At 46.6% G+C, this 22,431-nt stretch overlaps 1 protein-coding gene across 1 annotated transcript in view; it reads right to left on the bottom strand.

Moving 5' to 3' along the window:
• KCNH6 (potassium voltage-gated channel subfamily H member 6) overlaps positions 1-22,431 on the bottom strand; it is a 534,004-nt gene that overhangs the window by 63,698 nt on the left and 447,875 nt on the right. The window contains exon 2 of the mRNA XM_048516923.1: positions 12,868-13,098. Within this exon, the coding sequence (XP_048372880.1) occupies positions 12,868-13,098 (231 nt within the window). The remainder of the gene's footprint in view (positions 1-12,867; positions 13,099-22,431) is intronic.

Here is a 22,431-nt window from a genome sequence, read left to right as displayed (position 1 = left end):
TTAGAGGAAAATAACCGCCGCGAATAGCTGGGACAGAATTGCCATTTGAAATTGACGGGACTGTCCCACCAAAAGCGGGACGTCTGGTCAGCCTGGTTAAGATGGCCCTACAAGTCAGGTCTGGATGGCAGAGCCCAGTTTGCTCAAGGCCACGGGGCAAGGGGGGACTGGTTGCAAGGGGAGACACCATTTTTCCTAATCTGAAATGGCCACTAGGGGGCCAGTCTGCCCCACTTTGTGGCGGGGATTCCACATCTAGTGATTGCAGCATGAGGAACCCCCACAGCAGGCATGAGGAACACATCATAGCACCTTTTTCCAGAAAACCAGCGCATTCTGCCCCGCACTTAGGGCTGCCAACTCTGGGTTGGGAAATACCTGGAGATTTTAGGGTCGAGTCTGGGGAGGGAGTGGTTTGGGGAGAGGTGGGACCTTTGTGGGTTATAGTGCTCAAATCCCATCCTCCATTGCAACCTTCTCCAGGGGCAAACCCAGTGGTGGGATTCAAATAATTTAACAACTGATTGTTTACAAGCACCATTTTAACAACTGGTTCTGCTGAAGTGGTGCCAGAGGCGTTACTCCCATTGGGCAAAGTGGGCAGCTGCCCAGGGCGCCACCTTGTGGTGGGCAACAAAAATGCAGGTTCGTTTGTGGGGGATTTTGTATTTTCAGTGTTTTTCCGTTTTTGGCCTGCAGGGGGCGTAGATTTTAGGCTAGTAACACCAAAATTTCACGGATTTTTTGGGAGACTCTCCTGATGATATGACCTGGGTTTGGTGAGATTTGGCTTAGGGAGTCCAAAGTCATGGACTCCCAAAAGGCGTGCCCCCTCCCCCATTGTTTCCAATGGGAGCTAATAGGAGATGGGGGCTACACCTTTGAGGGTCCATAACTTTGGACCCCCTGAACCAAACTTCACCAAACCTGGGTGGTATCATCAGTAGGGTCTCACGAAGATACTTTGAAATTTTGGTGCTTCTATCTTAATAATTGCACCCCTGACAACAGGCACCCCCTAAATTTCCCCAGATTCTCTTTTTAAATCCACTGCCCTCCTGCCAATGCTTGTTTTTTTCTTTCTTTTATTCTCTCAATGCCTAATGAAGGTTATTATTACTGTTATTATTATTAAATCCACCCCCTTCAGCATGGATTTAAAGGGAGAATCTGAGGTCCCCAGTTTTAACATTGAAAGGGATGCTGTTTCGCGGGTGGGGGGGAGAATCCACCACAAAATAGCATCACTTTCAATGTTGTTTAAACTGGGGACCCCAGATTCTCCCTTTAAGGTGGATTTAAAAGGAGAATCTGGGCTCCCTAGTTTAAACACCATTGAAAATGATGCTGTTTGGGGGTGGATTCCAGCATTACTTGTTTAAACTAGGTGCTACTTTCCACCTCCAAGCCTCTCACATGTTTCAGTCCTCCTCTCAGAGAAGCCACCTGCTGGCAGCTGCACTATTTGATTTGGGGAGCAGCTCTGCAGAGCCCAGACGGCCAGATCTTGCCAGCCCCACCTTCCCTTTCCTATCCACGCCGGGAGGGCCTGGAGCAGGGGTCTGCAACCTGCGGCTCTCCAGATGTTCCTGGACTACAAATCCCATCAGCCCCTGCCAGCATGGCCAATTGGCTGATGGGATTTGTAGTCCATGAACATCTGGAGAGCCACAGGTTGCAGACAGCACTTTGTGCCTGGTTTGAAAAGGAGGGAAATGACAACATTTCTTGGTTTTTTAAAAACTACTTGCCAGCGCAGACCTAATGTGAGTTTTACAACGGTCCAAAGGTCACTTTAAACAAACAAGCCAGAAAGCAGCGAGAATGGAGCAGAGCTACAAGGCGACGGGGTGATGCCAGCAGCAGCAGCAACCACCGCCTCCGTTGGAGTTTCTGTCTCAAGCTGGGAGAGAGGACATGGCTACTGGAGGGGTGCTCCAGTAGCGAGCTTGTAAAAAATGCATCTCCCCCCTCCCACTTAGACGTTGCAGTGCTGCTTTTTAAAAACAGCTCTTGAGCGAGAAACTCAAGTGGGGAGGGGGGACAGAAGTCAAAGCAGCTGAACAACTTCAAGCAGACGGAGGAAGAACTTCATCCACCTGTACAGAACTAAGCGAACATTTCATAATTCTTTGTCACACTGATGCTTTGGGGTGTGTCTAACACCATTTCTTTAGAAAAAACGAACTGGGTGGTATATCTAATCTGGAGGAACCGGGTTTGATTCCCAGCTCTGCCGCCTGAGCTGTGGAGGCTTATCTGGGGAATTCAAATTAGCCTGTGCACTCCCACAGATGCCAGCTGGGTGACCTTGGGCTAGTCACAGCTTCTCGGAGCTCTCTCAGCCCCACCTACCTCACAGGGTGTTTGTTGTGAGGGGGGAAGGACAAGGAGATTGTAAACCCTTTTGAGTCTCCTGCAGGAGAGAAAGGGGGGATATAAATCCAACTCTTCTTCTTCTTTAATGAAGTCATATGAGCGTCACATAATTACATCTGTATAAGATGGTGGAAAGTGCCGTCGAATCGGGACTACTAACTCATGGTGGCTCCATGGGGGGGAGGTGGGCTGAAAGGCAGAGATGATGCCCAGGGGCGTTTTGCCTGCCTTTGTGCAGCAATCGTGGACTTCCTCGGTGGTCTCCCACCCAAGCACTAATCTTGGACAATCCTGTTTACGTTCTAACCCCACTGACCAGATGGTGTTAGCCAGGGTCATTCTGATCCAGTATCAAAACACACAACGGAGTGCCACGTATGCCACGTACCAAGAAAACGCGTCGCACCCCTGCTGAGGCAATAATAGTCAAAGACCTGCTAAATCAGGGTGTATTAAGAATAATAATGAATTCAATGATAATAATTCGATATAACCCCTAAATAAGCACCAAGAACTGCGGAAGTGAACAATGAACTATTAAAGTCACTTTACACATGCTCTGATACCCGTTGTCTCATAGGTTCCTTTCCTTTAGGTGACGGGTTGATTCACACCTCATTCTTCCTATGGATCCAAATTAATGAGGGAATGATCCTCCTTACAAATAAATCCAAAGAGTCAGAAGTGAAGGGGACTTATATGTAAGCCATTCTCTGATGTCCACTGTATTGTTCCAATGGCATAATAATTATTGAACGTACGTACGTTCGTACGTAAACAGCATTTTCTATACTCTTCCTCAGAAGTATGGGATATTTTTTGCATTCGTCTTATGCCTTACAATAAACAGGTTTCTAGAAACAGGAAATGCACCAACAGTGAAAATGGTCTATATGCTTAGTCCTTTATTCTCCCTAATACAGACAAAACTTATTCTAATTTGATATTCTTACTAATACATAAACCTATTGAATATAATACACACACACACACACACACATATACACATACATATATCTTTTTAAATCCGCATTTGGGATGAATAGACACTTGAAACCTCACACTATTTTTGATGGAAATAGTGGCATTGTTTAGGACAGACAGTTCACTTCCTTGAAGAAGGCAGATAAGAATGAACGGGAAGCTCTACTGACTAGTCTCGCACAAGCAGGGGGAGGCCTCCTTAGCTTGGGGCGATGATAATGGCAAAGCCATCTGTGGCCTTGGAGTGGACGTGCTAGCTCCCAGGCCGAGAATGGCGCAGGCCTGACAGGGAGCATCCTAAATGAGAAAGACGCCCAGGCAAGCAGTGTCACCCCCACCCCTTTTCATGGGTTGTAAGGACCTTTAGTCAAGTCATGGAGAACTAGGGTAGAAACCATTCCAAGCATTCCCAAAGGCAGCAATGTGGACCCCTGATCAAGAATAGTTTTGCAGGCAACACCTTAACGGGTGCCAAACAAATGACGTATGAGGAAGCGGCTCACTTCCGGGTGGCAGGCCGTGGCTTCTAGCAGAGGACCGACAGCCCCAGTTCCAGTTGACGTGGTCATGAATCTGCTACCAATGCTTCTTGCATGTCCTTCCTTGTAAGGACTGACACGGCACTTGATGTACCAGCTGCAGGCCTTAAAGAGCCAATTCTAACAACAGGTCCCTGGGAATTTCATAGGGCTGACTTCAGAATAAACCTGCTTAGTCTTGCTCAAGGAGACATTGCAATCGCTGGTCTGACCCGTTTGTTTGTTTGTTTGTTTGTTTGTTTGTTTGTTTGTTTGTAAAGCTGTTTTGCTGCAATGCCAACATCTACACAAACGCTTTCTGAAGTCCTGCCCTGTTCTGCTCTCTCCCTGCTTCGGTTTGTATTTCCTTGTGTCTGAGGTTTACATCCTTGAAGCTTTCTATCCACATAACCTGCCGTCTGGCACATAACACCACAGGGAAGGAAGGTGCAAAATCTCTCCTTCGCTTCAGTGCAGAAGTTGTTCCTGATTTCACACTTGATGATTGTGTGATCCGCTGCGGCTTTGAAAACCCTCAGATTAGCTATAATGGAGTTTGACTAATTTACATTGGGTTTATATTTTTATCGCTTTTTCTCAGGCTTCCAACTTCAAAAACCCCTCGACGCTTGTTTTCGTGATCATTCTCAGTGTTGCCCACAGATCCTGCCAACCATGAGCCGCTCTCTCAAATAGGCTAACAGGGGTGGGCTGCCCATGTGATTTGCAGGGTCATTTCGTGGTGGGCCGCTGTCCTATGGGCCACCGGTGGCAAGGAGCCCTAGCAACTCAACCAGCACTTAGCTTGGATCCTCAGTGGGTATGATAGTTGATATCAGCTCGCCTGTGGCTGCTGCCAGCTGACAGGAGAAAACAGTTGGTATTGATATGGACATATAGTTTATGATGTTTTAAGCCATTGTATTTAATCATACAAGTTATATGAGAGTAATTCACGGGGCACCAAGCACTTCAAAAACTTACTTTAGTTGGAAGAAACGAAACTCATGGGGCAGCCTGACACTGGGTTTTTCAGGTGGTTTGGGAAAACAGGGCCCCACGAAGGAGATAAGGAATTAGCAGAAGCTCACAAATACAGGTAAAGGTAAAATAGAAACCAGTCGTTGTTATAGAAACCTTTTACGCAAGGTGTTTTTGACTTAAGTTTCACCAAATATGGGAATGGGCAAGGGGTGGTAAAAGGTGGGATGAGATGACCAGGTCTCTACATCTTCTTGACTCAAACCAATGGTCAGAAGACAAGGAGGGATGTTTGTAAGAGGGTATAAATTATGTTACGCAAGCAACAGCCCCTTGAACCTCCTCCCTGTTGCTAACAGAGGAGAGTTCCCTCTTCTGCGCAGAATTGAAAAAAAAAACAATAAATCTCTGAACACTGAAGAAGCTTTCGGATGGTTATTTTTGTAACCGGTCAGAGCTTTTGCTCTGTGGACAGGGCCTTTGCCCTTGTGCCTATCAGTATCCATAGACTTTAGATCAGGGATGGCCAACTGTGGCTCTTCAGATATTCATGGACCACAATTCCCATCAGCCCCTGCACCTGAAGCGCCAGAGTTGGCCACCCCTGCATGCAACTGAATGGTTGGCCCACATAGAAGTGAAGCTCCACGCATTGGGCCTGCCTCCAGATGATATAGCCATCCTCCCTCCCAATGAGATGTTCTCCACTACAAAATATAGACTTTTTGAATTAGAACATCAGGAATTGGTGGCCCATGCAAAAAAGTTCTGCTCTTCCCCCATTCTTGGCATCTTATGGCCGCTTAGTCGTGGCCAGATATCTGTTTGCTCTTTCCAATCCGGAGCACCGACGTGCCGTCACTTTGGCCAGATGCAATGCGCTTCTGTAGCCCCTGTGTAAGAATGGGATGACCCAGAAAGGGGTGGAGTCTGAAAAGAAGCAGAAGGCTGCAGAACTCATGAGGTTGGAAGAAGCAAGGTGACCAGGCTGGGACCTTGATTGATTTTATTAAGCCCTGAACACCTTGTTTAAGGCAACTGCAATGTTGTGGGGAACTAGTGGGAAGGGAGTTTATTTTTTTTGCTATATTGTAAATGTTAGAATTTATTGTTTCAGGGTTTTTGTGTATGTCAATGGTGAGAGTTTTCTGGGAACCTTCATCGTCTTGAATCCCGTTCACCAAGCCTCTGAAGTCTTCAAAACCAACCACCAGCAAAGAAGAATTGGATTTGGCAATATCTGTAAATATAAGGACTGGAAAATGCAAACTTAACAGGACTGTAAAGTGTAAATGTTAAATGTTTTAAAAGTGTTATTTGTTAAGAGCAGTAAACTGTTTTGTTTTAAATTTAGTTATTTGCAACTCCTTTCAAGTACTGCCCCACAGAACCCACAGAAAGAGGTTACACTTCCTTCTGCTTTGAGGGATGGAAGAGTTTCCAATACACCCCATAGTGAACGTTTCTGCATCTGCACGTTGAAAACCACAGAAACTGCACATCATGTTCTGTATTATTGCCCCCTTCATAACGGGGCCAGAACGAAGTTTCTCTCCACTCTCCTGATGGGCTCAGAGTGCTGGACAAACTAGCAGAAGACTGTTTATCTGCTAAACAATGAATCCAGGGATGCTCTAGAGCAGGGGTCTGCAACCTGTGGCTCTCCAGATGTGGACTCCAGACATGGACTACAATTCCCATCAGCCTCTGCCAGCAAGCAGACCCCTGCTCTAGAGCAAACAGCCAGGTTTTATGTACGGTCATAAACAAATGATCTTAATTTTGCTCTGTATTTTATCCTTAAATCTCTGTATTTTATTTTAAACCCTGTAACCCTGTAACCCAGGACTGTAACTCATGCCAGTAAAGGTTATCTATCTATCACCCCTGCTTTAGATCCTTTCCCTTGCGGTCAGAGGGTGCACTTGTCAAGGTCCTTCCCAGAGGTGGGATCCAGCAGGTTCTCACCAGTTCCCAAGAGTGGGTTACTAATTATCTGTGTGTGCCGAGAGGGGGCTACTAATTGGGTTTGCTTTTCCGTTAGAAATTCCATTAGGTCCAAAAATCATAAAGTCCTGTTGTTTCCTATGTGGCTGGTTAGCGAAGGTAGAAAACGGGATAATTCTCCCTGTTGGGCTGTTTTAAAAACATGTTTTAGAAATATGGTAAAGTTCCTTGTTTAAGGAAAGTCTCCTTCTTTTGATTTCTAGAAACAAAATGAAGTATTTGAAAGTATTATTTGACAGGCAGTCAATTAGAGGAGAAGTAGTTGTTTCTGTTGGCAGTAGACGATAGGACTTGCTAGAATGAGTTTAAATTATGGACAGAAAGATACCGGCTGGAAATTAGGAACTTTTTTTTTTCAGTAAGAGTTTTTTACAGTAACAGAGAAATTATTAATGCCCCGTCATGCCCCGCCCAGTCCCATTGGCGCTACGCCATTGTTTGAATCCCACCACCATGGGAACCTGTTACTCAAATTTTTGGATCCCACCACTGGTCCTTCCCCTTCGGCCCATTGGAAATGTGGAGCTAGGTCTATCACTACTGGGGAGGGGCCAGTTAAAGGCAAGTCCGCCCACCACAGAAACATGCCACGCCTCCCCTCTGAATTTCCAGCTCTGACTTTTTTTAAAAAGTAAGTCCCTGCCTGGTGGTGTGTGGAAGTCTTAATGCAGTTATTCAATGTGACATCACTAGACCCCATCAAGCCCACTTTCTGAATGTTGACGTTTGGGCTGATAGGCCCCTGGTGTCCCAAGACCTCTCCCCGCCCTCCATCGGTGGTGTGCTCCTGGCCCCTCACCGCGAATCCTCTGCCCAGCCAGGGCCCTGCTGTATGGCCACAGCTGACAGAGGCAGAAAGAGCCTCAGGTTACAGCCTGAGAGGGATCTGAGGATTGCCTCCGACTTGCTCTCTGGCTTGACCACAGCATCAGGCCCCCAGACGGTATCAGCAAGTCCTCGCTGGGCATTCAGAGCGTGGCTTGCTGGCCCCTATTCATGTCTTGGCCAGGGCTGAAGAGCCCCTTGAAAGCTATGACCAGTGAACGAGGCGGTCCCCTGTGCACTGCGTGGCACAGAGCCTGCCGGACAGCCTCTGTCTCTTCTGCAAGGGATAAATAGGCAGATTGCATTCCCACCCCTCCTCTTTCACCTGACCTTGATAAAAGGACAAGCACTTTGCATTTAATAGCATCAACTATCACGACAGCAGAGCCTGCTGCCCCCCTCTCCCCCCCATCCCCACCCCCCCCCTTACTCAGCAGGATTCAGGGCACTGCATTTATCTGTCTCATCAGTATTAAAATAATAATCAGGGAGGCCGGGGACTTCTAGAACCTGGACACGGGGAATATGAATATTAAAAGGGACCTATTAATCTATCCCTTGGCACTATTATAAAATCTTTCCCTCCCTTTCCGTCTCTCTTGGCCTCCTATGCTATTTAATCTCCAGAGTCTCATAGCAAGACTGGCTAAATCTATAGCAGTGTTATATAACTGAGCACAGGGGAAGGGTGCCTGTAGAAGTCCCCGTGTCTTCAAGGAAAGTGAGTTCCAGACAGGATTAAGTGTCCTCCCGTGGACACTTGAACGTAATCGGCAGTCGAGCCTCTCTAACTAGGACCCTTTCGCATGTTGTATCTCTTTGAGCTGCCCCAGCGCCTGAGATATTCTTGGGAGTGACGCTCCCTGTCTTCAAGAAAGGGACATCTTGGAGCAGCGCATGTCTCTCGTGTCACTTCAGATGGATAATGAAGCAGTGACTTTTAACAAAGGCAACAGTTTCTTAGGAGCAAAGACATAACTGAAGCATCAGCATTTCGTCGTAAACCCCCCCCCCCCCCACTTCTCAGCATCTGTGAAATTGCGACCTTGCAGTGTGGAACTTTACCACAGCAATTGGGGTCTGCAACCTGCGGCTCTCCAGATGTTCATGGACTACAAATCCCATCAGCCCCTGCCAGCGTGGCCAATTGGATTTGTAGTCCATGAACATCTCGAGAGCCGCAGGTTGCAGACCCCTGACTCAGACCATAAATCAAGCATCAAATAAAGGGGATGTTTACAACCACACCAAAACACAAATAGCAGCTTGTCAACATGCAGTTAAACAAATGCTTAATACTCTTAGTGCCTGCTACGACTGTCCTTAGGGTGCAGCACTGCCCTTATCTAAAGCAGGCACGGACTAGAAAGGTTGTCTGGTTTCTGAGCGACCAATGCAGAAGCGTGGGAGAAGTGGAGGGTGGAAATCTATTTCCTACGGATTAGCAAAAGAGTGATCATGTCCACAAGAAAAGGAGGAGAGATGCAAAAATACAACTATCCCCCTGGGCAACTTCTGTCCATTTCAGTGTGGCTGGTGCACCATCATTCCTGTGGGAATACAAATTGGCACCGGCTATCTACTACCTTGATGTTCTAGCACATGATGGCAATAATGATGCCTCCTCTCTGCTACACTCTGACCAGTGGAGTTCCTGCTCTCTGATAATGGGTGAAAATTTGACCTCTCCAAGAAAAGAAAACACTTGGCCACGCCACTGCATACAACTATGTCAAATGTAAGGTGGCCTAGAAGAGAAGAAAATAGTTTTCTGTCAATTCCCAGGAAATCAGTTCTCAATTGTCCCGTAGCAAATAAATCATGCTCACCCCTCTCTGTTGGAATAATACCAGAACAGGGGCACCTAGCCAAATATTTTGAATTATTAACTGAACCCCAACAGAGATGGATTATCATAAGGGCCAGATCCAATACTTTCCCAGCGGCCATTACAAAGGGTCGTTACTCATCCATCCCTCTCCAGGATCGGGTTTGTCCACACTGTAAAAACCAAGTGGAGACTTTTGCTCACATTATACTCGACTGTCCGAGATATGTGGGCATTAGGAATTTCTCTCCCAGGCTGGCCCTAGACAAATCTGAAAGAGACTCTGACTGTTCTGTTGTGGAGCTTCTGTTAAACAACGCAGATGTCGTGCTCTTGGAAAAAGTAGCAAAATTTACAAGTGACAGAACTTTCGAAGTACTGTATACTGCTATATGCAGTCTTTCTGTTTGCGTCTTGCATGTACTCTTGATTTGTACTTCATAAATGTCTGGTAACGCTCTAGAGCCCATTTTAAATGCCTAACAAAGGTGGTTGCTGTTTGCAAGGTTGGGATGTTTTTGCTTTTGAGGATTCTGTCACTCTGTGGCATGGCTGTTGCCATACTAAGACAATGCCGAGCCAGGACAAGATGGGGGTTGCATTTAGGTCTAGGAGCTGTGGATGCTGCTAAGCAAGAGTCTACCAGAGTCCAGGAAGAGGTGGTTGCAGGGTAGCTGAAGCAACCTCCCAGGACAGGAGGGCAATAGACAAAAACGTGGGTTTATTCCATTTTCCATTCCTGGGATTATTCCATTTACCTCCCTGCACCCACCTCCCAGCACACCACGGGCTTTCCTCTGCTTAATACGCTCAACAGTTCTTACAAATCTGTTCACAATCCCACATTTTACAACCTGACAATAAATCTGGATGCAACCGATTGAAGAAGTTGCATTTTAGATGTATCTTTTGGAATAGTTGACCATTTCCCAATACAACAGCACAATAGAGATTCATTATGAGCAACGTGTTAATCATTTATTTACTTAATTTACATCCCACCTTTCTCCCCCAATGCACACACACACAGCGGCTTGCATCTTTCTTCTCCCTTCCATTTCATCCTCACGACAACCTTGTGCATTAGGCTGAGAATGTATGAAGGGCCTGAAGTCATCCTGCTCCTATGCATGAAGCCTGCTAAATGATGATGGTTCTTCAGAACCATCTCAGCCCCACCTACCTCACAGGGTGTCTGTGGTAGGGAGAGGAAGGAAAAGAGTTTGTAAGCCACTTACAGCAGGAGGAGGAGGAGGAGGAGGAGGAGGAGGAGAAGGAGGAGAAGGAGAAGGAGAAGGAGAAGAAGAAGAAGAAGAAGAAGAAGAAGAAGAAGAAGAAGAAGAAGAAGAAGAAGAAGAAGAAGAAGAAGAAGAAGAAGAAGAAGAAGAAGAAGCAGGAGGAGGAGGAGGAGGAGGAGGAGGAGGAGGAGGAGGAGGAGGAGGAGGAGTTTGGATTTATATCCCCCCTTTCTCTCCTGCAGGAGACTCAAAGGGGGTTACAATCTCCTTGCCCTTCCCTCCTCACAACAAACACCCTCTGAGGTAGGTGGGGCTGAGAGAGCTCCGAGAAGCTGTGACTAGCCCAAGGACACCCAGCTGACGTGTGTGGGCGTGTACAGGCTAATCTGAATTCCTCAGATAAGTCTCCACAGCTCAGTCGGCAGAGTGAGGAATCAAACCCGGTTCCTCCAGATTAGATACACGAGCTCTTAACCTCCTACGCCACTGCTGGTATAAATCCAAACTCTTCCTCTTCAGAAGATAAATTTGTGGGTAGAGCTTTATTTTGGTACAAGCTTTCCAGATCTGAATGGAAGCATATCATGGTGGAATGCACATCATTAGGAAACAGAAGAGCATTATCGACACTCGAAGGCCCATAGATGGAAAATGAGCAAGTGAACTTGAGACAGTATGCCTGGTGTTGTTAGTTCCAGTGACTTTGGTACTGGAATATATGTGGGGACAAAGTTGGCATCTTGGTTTTTACAGGCCTCAGACTCTGCCCAGTGAGAAGTCGTTTTAGGTTAGGAGGCTGTCTGTGGGCAAGAAAAGGCCTGCCTCTCAGAGTCTACGAGATAGCAAATCGATACGTCCCCCGAAGAGTGCTGCGATCAACAAATGACCATCTGCTGGTGATCCCTGACCCAAAAGAGATTCCGCTGACCTCAAGCGAGGCCAGGACATTTTTGACCCTGGTCCCAGCCTGGTGGAAGGCTCTGCTGGGTGATACCCAGCAGGCCCTAAGGGACTTGATCCAGTTCTGCAGGGTCTGTAAGATGGAGCCGGTCCCACCAGCTGACTGGTTAAGACAGCTCCAGGGCTACCATCCATGTGGCCGCCCTCTCTTTTCCGAACCACTCCCTGCTCCCATTTTCCCATCTCCGAGATGAGGAATTTATCCTATTTATTGTCTTGAGTGCTTTACTCACTAGCTCAGAGGTCTGCAACCTGCGGCTCTACACTCTTAAAGGCGTAGCCCCCATCTCCTATTAGCTCCCATTGGAAACAATGAGGGATGGGGGCATCCCCTTTGGGAGTCCATAACTTTGGACCCCCTGAACCAAACCTCACCTAACTTGGGTGGTATCCTTAGGAGAATCTCCTGAAGAAACCCTAAAATCTTGGTGCTGCTAGCCTAAAAACTGCACCCCCTGCAGGCTAAAAAACTGAAAAACACTAAAAAATACAAAAAACAAACCTGAAATTTTTGCACATGCCCCCCCCCCCCCAGGTGAGCACCTGGTGCAATGCGCTCACCCCCGTCCCCCTTGTAGCTCTGCCTCTGGCTGCTGCCATCATTTCCGCGGTGCCATCCCAGTCACCTTCATCCTCTTAATCTCTCACTGCCACTTTCCTCTGTGGCTTCTGGTGGCTTTTGTGGTCACAGTCTCATCTGCCCTGTCCTGGCATTCCATGAATATTTGGAGGGGGAGAGTATCGAGGCCTGCAGCCTGGCCTGGTCCACACTGTCACTGAGAACCACTGCAAAGGGCTCTTCTGGCAGCCCTCTCTTTGGAACATCCAGAGCCAGTTTTCGGCTCCCCTTTACCTGTCTACCCATTCATCCCCTCCATTGTCTTTGACCCACCAGGATTCCTACCTGCGGGGATTTCAACCACCCTCCTGGACTGATTCAAAAGTGTCCTTTTCCTGGGTGGTGGCAGGAATAAAATCTGCTAATGCCAGAGGGAATCAGTATTGCTTATTAAGTCAGTACACAAGGGACGAGCGCACACAGGGATGTGGGGACACACACACTCTTTTCATTGGTCTTGGGTGGCAATCAATAGAAGAAGGGAAATGTCAGGTTGGACACCTGGCTCATAAATACCAAACTGCTTACTGTCTTTCCTGTAGTAGAGAATCTCCAGCTTGCACTCTTCCGATCCCAGCAGCGCCTGCCCCAGCTGCGCGATGGAGTTGTGCGTTGTGTCCGGCCCCATGAGGAAGTCGCAGGTGCAGGGGCGCTGCATCACTTCAACCCGGGAGTATCCAAACATGTCACAGAAACCGTCATTGCAGTAGATAATGGCACAGTTCTCCATTTGAGCGTTGGCAATGAGGAACCTGCGATCTTGGGGGAAAGAGAGAAGACACAAAGGTTACCTGTTAAAGCGCTGAATGGACCAGGACAGCCCGGGTGCAGGAGCAGCATCTGTTAGCATCGACCCCCTCCGGTCTACCTCCATTCTCTGAGATTTTGTGCCATGAAGTATTCTATGTGCCAGATGTTCCACAGTTTCTGAGACGTTTAAGCTGCATGTGCCTGTCTTATCTCGACATGTTTCAGCAGCAGCTTGCACTGAGAAATGATAACTGTCAGACAGCGGCAGTTTCTTTGATTTGTAGCTTAATCACCTTCTGACTACCCCGAGACCAAATAGGCTTGCAACAAAGAGCAACAGCTGGGCAAGCACTGGCGGAAAACTGGGCAAATCATTATACCCACTAAAGTCCTCTCCCTTCTCTCCTAGTCATGCATGTTGACTTTCTACAAAACCATACCCAATTCATTGATGCACGGTTGAAACACAAAACTACTCATCACTTCTAGAATGCTTAAACGTATTTGAATATGCTGTCCTAGCCCTTACACCAGGGGTCTGCAACCTGTGGCTCTCCAGATGTTCATGAACTACAATTCCCATCATCCCCATGCTGGCAGGGGCTGATGGGATTTGTAGTCCATGAACATCTGGAGAGCCACAGGTTGCAGACCCCTGTCTTACATCAACCCAACCCCCGCCCCCGCTTTTCCAGATATCTGCAAAATCATAGACCGAGTGCCCAAACAGCAACCCAAAACCCACTTATTTATTGCAAAGTGCCAACACAGCAATTTAACCTGAATATTGAGGTTTTAGTTTAGGAAAAATGGTTGGCTCTGAGGTGCGCGTTACTCAGAAGTAAGCTTGGTGAAGCAACTGTGCAACGCTTCGAATGGGTGAATCAGGACTCTAGGAGGGTTTACTCAGAAGCAAGCCCCATTGCCAGCAACTGAGCTTACTCCCAGGTAAAGGATCATGCCCAGGCCAGCCTAGATGTGTGTGTGGGGGGTATGATTTTCTGCCCCCCTACACATGATGAACTCTGGGTGCGCGTGCCCACAGAGAGGGCTCTGAGTGCCACCTCTGGCACCCGTGCCATAGGTTCGCCACTACTGCTCTAACTGCAAGCCTGAACTTGAAAATTATGTTCTCTAGGCAGGACTGGAGCACTCATAAATTCTCTGAGGGGGCTGTAATATACGCAGGGACCTTAGTGAACCTACATCAATATAACAATATTTTTACAATTCCCTAAAGCCAACTACTGCTGATAAAATCCCTGCGCTGAGTTCAACAGGGGAGGAGGCGGAACTTTGCTGGGGCCTTCTTGTGGTTTCTCTTTCACACCAGAGAGGCTTTTTGTTCATGTAGTGAAAATATTTGTGTCCCAAGACCCATACAAACAATAGTATTAAAATCAATAGAAGTGGTGACAAGATCATGAAAAGCAACAAAGAACATGAAGTATTATTATTATTATTATTATTATTAATAATAATAATAATAATAATAATAATAATAATAATAATAATAATAATAATAATAATAATAATAATAATAATAATAATAATAATAATAATAATAATAATAATTAGGTTTGATAGACCGCCCAACTCCCGAAGAGCTCTGGGCAGTGTACAATGAGACATAAAACAAATACAATATAAGATCTCATAAATAGAAGTAGATAATAAACAAAGAATCAACAATAACCTAATTTTTAAGAACAGCAGCAAAAGAGCAGAAAACTAGCGAGAGTGAAACAGCTGAAAAGTAGTTGAGCGGGAATGGCAAGATCAAGGTGGGCCGAAGAGCTGGGGAAATGAAAATGTCATTGTGTGACATGGAAAACACATTAGACTCTGGGTGAATGTTTGTGGGGGAAGAAGTTTGAGTCCAAAACTCTGAAGACCTGTTTACAACTTTATTGGTAGTGTGCCCAGCCAATTCTGAATTGCATCTGGAAGAGTACTGGCAGCCAGGGGAACGCTGGGAACAGTGACAAGCTATGAGCCCGGCCTCTCCTTGCTCCTTGAGCCAGTGGGACACCCCCAGTTTTGTGGAGATGTGAAGCAAGTGGGGTGGGGGGGATCTCCTTTGTGCCAATTGAAGTGGAAGCAGCAGGGTGGGTGTGCCTATGGCTCAACTTTGGGGTGAGGTGGGGGGACAAACAGCACTTTTCTCCTTGTCCGGAGCCTTCAGACCCTCTTCACTCAGGCATGGAACTCTTTTACGCTCCCACGCACGCCAGCTGGGTGACCTTGGGCTAGTCACAGCTTCTCGGAGCTCTCTCAGCCCCACCTACCTCACAGGGTGTTTGTTGTGAGGGGGGGAAGGGGCAAAGAGATTGTAAGCCCTTTTGAGTCTCCTGCAGGAGAGAAAGGGGGGATATAAATCCAAACCACTCCTCCTCCTCCTCCTCCTCCTCCTCCTCCTCCTCCTCCTCCTCCTCCTCCTCTTCTTCTTCTTCTTCTTCTTCTTCTTCTTCTTCTTCTTCTTCTTCTTCTTCTTCTTCTTCTTCTTCTTCTTCTTCTTCTTCTTCTTCTTCTTCTTCTTCTTCTTCTTCTTCTTCTTCTTCTTCTTCTTCTTCTTCTCCTCAATGCTGCATCCTCTGTTCTGCACGCCTTTGTTTACTGGCTCTGTGGCAGTCTGCCTGGCCGTCTGTAAGCACACCCTGTCCATCCCAGGACTGGTGTAAGAAGCGATGGTCCAGTTCATGATAACAGCAACCCAGAAGCCCATTTGCTTTTCCTTGAGAAAGTTTTGGCCTCTGTTGGGTGACTCTCTCTCCTGTCATGATTCTTTTCACAAGATTGCTGTTTTCTGAAGGACTTGGCTGTGTGTATTGAGTTTTAGCAAACTAAGGGGGTGCAAATAGGTTTACCATGCATCATTTTAGCTAGCTGATCTTCCAGTTGTAGTGTGTGATGTTGGCCAACACACAGCAAGACGACAGGAGATTTCTGTCTGTAAGATTTGGCCTGCAACCTTCTTTTGTGTGGTTTTCATGGTCTACACTGCTCTTTCCACCCAGTCCATTTGTGAATTCTAGATTGTTTACTGTGCTGAATTGATATTTTATTTCTCATCCTACTGGGATCTGGCCCAGGAACTGTTTGAATTCCTCACTAGTTGAATAAACAGGCATTGTCTGTTACTTGAGAAGATGTGCAGGGGTCTGCAGACACTAAAATAACTTATGGAGCACCTCAGTGGTGGCTTAGATGGTGTATTGTCAGCGGCTTTCACTAACTGGAATCCAACTGGCTGTAGTGGGTTTTCTGGACAGCATGACCATGGTGTGGTCACTTTGCCTCTGAAGATGCCAGCCACAGGTGTGGGCGGAAATGTTGGGAGCAAAAACACCAGACTGCCTCAGACACCACGGCCAAGACAGCTAATCCCCTTTGACTTGAGAAGTCATCTAGCCATGTGTAATGTGATTCTACCACACCCAATAGCGCAGCTCTCATAAATGTAGCCAGCATAATGGACATGAAGTTGCAACCAAGGATGACTAGACCATTCCAGTGGTCTGAGGGGAGCATCAAGTTGGAATAGCTCTGACTTCGTTGGGATTAATGTTGCAGGATTTCCACAAGTTCTTTCCCTGTAGCCTCCATTTTGGAGTCTCACCTACATGTAATTCTGAGCCGCTACCTTCATCCTGGCCCTGCCCAGGTGTGTCTCCTGGCACTGCTCAGAAGGCTTGCGGCCTTGCCACAGAGGTCATATAAACTACTTACATACCCCCACAGAACAACTTCTTCCTGCACACTCAGCTCTCCCTTTCTAATAGAGATATGGTTCCGAAGTTCCTCTGAACAGCATTTAATACCAGTTGAGTAGAAACAAGGCTTCTGGCTACTGTACACATCCTAATTTGCTGTAGCTGTAGCAGGGGCCAACTCAATGTGACAGAATAAAAGGAGCCCTTCTTGTGGTACAGAGCAGATCTTCAAGGTTGGTCAGATAATCCTCTCAGCCTTGCATTTTGCAGTTACCTAAGTTTGGTTTATCTGGCATGTGGAATAATGATAATAATAAAACACCTGGATGAGAAGCACATGGTTGAACCCGAGCCAGAGGCCTGCCGGTGGCACATCCTTCAGTTCCTGAACAATCCCAACACTGGTTTTATGATCTGTCATCGGGATGATGAGCGGGCTGCCACAAACATATTGATGGGGTTTTCTGCTTTTACTGCAGGCATAATGGCTAGATCCTTCCTTGTCTGTTAGGAATACCATCTTTCTTCAGGAGAACATGGAATGAGATACAAAACAAACAGAATTCTCTTTGTGTTGTCCAGGCATGATATCTAATAATACCATACTATTCATACACCACAAACTGGGGAGGCATCAGAGTTGAGGGATGAGAGTGTACAGTGACCGCCCTGTGGTCTTGCCATGCAACACTTGGGGTCTCCCTGGAAAATGTTGTTGGCATCAGTAGCTAGCCACACACTTTTAGGCAGTTTGTTGACCCTTTGGCATCTGGAGATGATTGTGAACTCATGTTGGGGCCTGGATTATTGCAGTATCTGGGAGCTGCTGTTCTTTTGAGAAGGGAGAGGGATCATACAGTTTGAGTGGAGTTGGGAGGAGTGGTTGTGCTTTGCTACATCTTTCTTTACTGAACTGAGCTGGACCAGGGTTCTGCAGCAGCACCTGTTGTGAAGGCCAGTGCCAATTCCCTTCCTAATGAATCCAGATTTTCCTGGTTGTTTGAAAGAGACAGCCCGAGGCCAGTCTTGCCCAAACAGAGACAGAGTCCCTGGCCCTGAGATACCTGGGAGTTTGAGAACTGTGGGTGACATCTCCTTCCTTACATCTGAAAACTGGAATGCTTCTCACCAGAGTATGCCCTGTGTGGACTGCTGAGTTGGGTCACCTTCGGCTAGTTCTTAGACTATTTCTTCTCCTATAATAGTGGCAGAAACTCCTGTGTCTGCTTCTGATTAAACAGTTCTTCCATCCATGCTAACAGCAGCCACTGTAATTAGCACCAATGAATAGCCTTTGCATTGTAGAACCCGGAGAGTGGATATTTACCAGTTTCTGCTGGACCACTTGGGGAGGAGTTTTTCTCACACAAGTGATGAAGCGTTTTTTGGTGGCTCTCCAGCTTTACTACAGGCATAAACTTTCTCCAAATGAGTGTTCCTTTTATAGCAGTAGCATAAACATGGCTAAAATCTGTGAGTGATGATGGTCTCTCCCCAATGAGAGTGACCCCTTAAAGGGCTTCTGCCCGGGTATTGCGAGTGGCTAACTGTGTAAATGGTCACCCTGTCCTTCTGGGCTTGGGTTTGCCAACCGAAGCAGCGACCTGAGGGACTGAGGTATACTTTGCACAGAGTTCCAAAGTTTGATGTCTTTTACATTTGTTTGTTTTGTTTGGCTGATGGCTACCTTTCCTGGGAGACTCAGGGTCAATTTCCAACATTTTCCCCTTGGCCTGTGGACTCCATTGCAGAGGAGTGGTTTCTAAAGGTGGCTTTAAGGTCCATGTTTGGCTTTACAGCTAAAAGGTGTCACTGAGACCAGCCAGTTTGCTGTGCCCTCACACAAGCTAGTCTTATTGTCCACTAAATGCCAAATGAACAACTGGATGCCAGGTCTCTAAAGTGCTGGCACAATCTTAGCTATGGAGTTCTATACAGGCTTTGTCAACCAACTTACATTTAGAATTGTTGTACGAATTACACATTCTGGGTCAGAGTTATTGACCATTCTCTCTAAAAATTTCAACATGTTGCCTTATATTTATAAAATATTGTTAGAACAGCCATAGCTTTCAAGTTATATAGATTATAAATTCAGACAGAGATTGGGATCCAGCAGGTTCTCCACCAGTTCCCCAAGTGGAGTTACTAATTATTTGTGTATGTGTTATTGCCAGAGGGGGGGGTTACCTAATTGGGTCTACTTTTCAGATTTGGAAATTCCATTAGGTCCAAAATCATAAAAGTCCTGTTGTTTTCCCTATGTTGGCTGGATTGGCGAAGATAGAAAAGCGGGATAAATTCTCCCTGTTATTGGGCTGTTTTTAAAACATGTTTTAGAAATATGGTAGGTTCCTTGTTTAAGGAAAGCATCCTTCTTTTTGATTTCTAGAAACAAAATTAGAGAGTATTATTTGAAAGTATTCAGTATTTGACGAACTTGAGTCAATTAGAGGAGAAGTAGTTGTTTTCTGTTGGCAGTAGGCGACAGGACTTGCTATAATGAGTTTAAATTATGGACAGAAAGATACCAGCTGGAAATTAGGGTTTTTTTTACAGTAAGAGTTTTTACAGTAACAGAGAAATGATTAATGCCCCACCCCGGAATGCCCGGCCACACCCGATGGAGTGCCCCACACAGCCCCATTGGCACTAAGCCACTGTTTGAATACCACCACCATGGGAACCTGTTACTAAAATTTTGGATCCCACCACTGAGAATTAGACTCTGATTTTAGGGAGGAATGGAGAATCTGGGAAACTTAAATAAAAGGAAAATATAGACATAACCATGTATATGGTATATAATTTTGTATTTGTATTTTGTTTTCTTTTTATTGTTTTTGTTTCTTTTTTAATAATATTATTATTACTACTATCTGTTTTTCTTTTCTTTATTTTTTACCATTATCATTTTTTTGGTTTATTTAATTGTTAGGTCTTTACATGTATTTATTTTTAAGCGATGCAGTAGCTGGAAGCGGTTTAGTTACAATGTAAATATTAGATAGAAGTTTCTGCATCTGTTTATGCTTTGTATTTTGTGAATGTTGAAATAAAACTTTTATTGCGAGGATCAAATTTTAACATAAGGTGCTTCAGCAGGGTCTGTTTAAAACCAGCAGGCCCCAACAATACTATTAAGTGGAACCACCACAAACAGAGTTCTTCATCTTCAGTCACAGGTGCATGTGAAGAGAAAAATTTGGAGTCATTCACCATGTCTGCTCCGAGGTTTCTAGCTTGGGTCAAAGGCACCCATCTTCCCTAAGTAATGAAAGCCAGCCTGCAGATAATGGTCATGCTTCTCCCTCTCCACTTTTATATAAAATAATCTGTAATTTCCTCTCTTGCTCTGAGGGAGCTGAGACTCCCTCGCCAAGTTGCTGGAGTAGCTTTCAAGCAAGGCCTAAAACGTGAGTTGCCTTTACTGAGCATTCAAAGCAGAAAATCCCAATTTGATACTCTTCTGCTTGCCCATATTTCTCTCTCACACTTTGTCTTCCCTCCAGAACTCATGCACAGGAACAGGGCAATTTAGAGCAGGCCGGCTGGTCTGTCAGATTTCCTTGGTGGGCAGCATGAATTTGCCTGGTGGAGGTTTCAGGGCTTTGGCAGGGAGGTCAAGTCCAAGTGCAACCCTGCATTTGGACTCAGGCCATGCCAACAGCTCCAATGGGTGCCCCCCTCTGCCCCTCTGGAGGGGGCTTCCTTGCCTGCTGAATCAATGCCTTCCATGCAGTCTGACTGCTTCTCCCCTTTGCTCTTCAACAATGCCAATCAGCTGGGGACTCCAGGTTGCCGACTTGTCCTGCTTTGCAGTCTCTGGCAAGCTGGCAGCACAAAAGGTTGCCAAGGGCTGCCGTGAGCCTCCTTGCAAAGCAAGATGAGCCTGCCAAATGGGAGTGCTTTTTTCATGACTGCGGGGCATTTGGCACAGGGATCCCGTTACCAAAGGAGCACAACCTCCAGCTGGCGAACAAAAGCAAAAGTTATGTCCAGAATTGTGTTTCCCTGTTGAAACCAAGCTGATAAATGAAAAGTTAGCCCCAATCCAGAAAAGAAGTAATCTTGAACTTCCTGAAGACAAACAAGACCAGGAACAAAGCAACCCTGAATCCAACTATGGATGTGCCACTCTTGTTGGGCTTTTACTTTTCCCATAAATCACCCCTGGAACACTGAACTCTGTGGCTGGAGTGTTGCTAATGCTCATCAAGGGGGGACATCAGAAGATGAGGAGGCCTCAGTAGGCCCCTCACATTGGGTGGGGGAGGGAAGCTGGGAGGCTTGCTTGAGGCTGTGCCTTCACTGATCTGGAAGCCACACACACACAGAGAAGCCTAGAAGGAACCATGCTGGGGATGCAGGACACCACACTGGATCCCGGAGTTCTGAGGCCCTTGTGGAAGGACCTCAGCAGAAGGTTCTAATCCAGGTGCTGCTGCTGCCAGCACCCAGGCTCAGGAGCAGCCTGTACCTCAGCCCCACCACCACAGCCCACCAGTGAGGTGCCAGTGATAGCAAGCCTGACTAGAAACCTGTGTTCCAGCTATTTCCCTTACAGAGCTTTGCAGGATCTGGGCTCCATCAAGCCCCTGGCTGGAGAAAAGACCAGGAGCTAGTGAGGTTTCTCCCACTTCCTGACTATTGGAGGGCAGGACTAAGCAGAGAGCCTTGCTGGTTCAAGCAGTGCAGGCTGAACCAGCAGGTGTAGTGGTTGCTGTGACAGACTCTAATCTGATGAACCCGGGATTTTTTTGCCTTGTTCCTCCACATGAAGCCTGCTGGGTGTCCTTGGGCTGCTCACAGTCCTTTCTGAACTCACTCAGCTCCTCCTACCTTGCAAGATTCCCATATGTCCCGAATTGGTCTCTGCACTTTCGGCAGAGGCCTACTATAGTGATCCCTGGCCCCTCAATGATGTGGCTGGCCCCCACCAGACCCAGAGCCTTTACAGCTCTGGCCCGGCCTGAGTGGAGCAGCTCTTCCGCCAGCTGTCCAGACCCTAATGGGATCTTAATGAGTTCCACAGGGCCTGTAGACTGAGCTGTTTAGCCCGGGCCGTTGGGAGACTAGCAGCTGATGGCCCCCCCTCCTTATAACATCAAGTGGATCCTGCAGCTTCCCTTTGGTTTTTTTAAAGGGGAATTGATAGTAGGTGCCATCTTTATGTTGATCTTAATAATGCTGCATGTTAATAGGGTAGGGTTTATATTTTTTGGAGCCTGTATTAACTGATATTTAGCAGTTTAATCTGATACATGTGCTCTGTTTTACATGTTGTTCACTGCCCTGAGCCCTCTGGAGGGCGGGGTATGTAAACCTAACCAATCAATCAATCAACCAATAAATAAATAAATAAGATGTCTGCAGGTGGGAGAGGAAGGAAAGGAGTTTGTAAACTTCTTTGAGACTTCTGACAGGTAGAGAAAAAAACGAGTATAAAAACTAAACCGTCCCACTTGACCCACTCATACCTGCGCTGGCCTAGCTGTGCCCTGATCTCAGGATCCTTTGGATGACCCGGCCTGGCTTCCTGTGACACTGCTGGCCCTTGGTCCTGAGTGGTTTGAAGACTTCTTCAAGCTCTTGCTTGAACATAAGACACTAGAAGTAGTGGCCAGTC

This window comes from Sphaerodactylus townsendi, linkage group LG15 (genome assembly GCF_021028975.2).
Source record: "Sphaerodactylus townsendi isolate TG3544 linkage group LG15, MPM_Stown_v2.3, whole genome shotgun sequence".
Taxonomy (NCBI): Eukaryota; Metazoa; Chordata; class Lepidosauria; order Squamata; family Sphaerodactylidae; genus Sphaerodactylus; species Sphaerodactylus townsendi.
The sequence above is the reverse complement of the archived record's forward strand: the minus strand, read 5'-3'. Positions and strand labels throughout refer to the sequence as shown.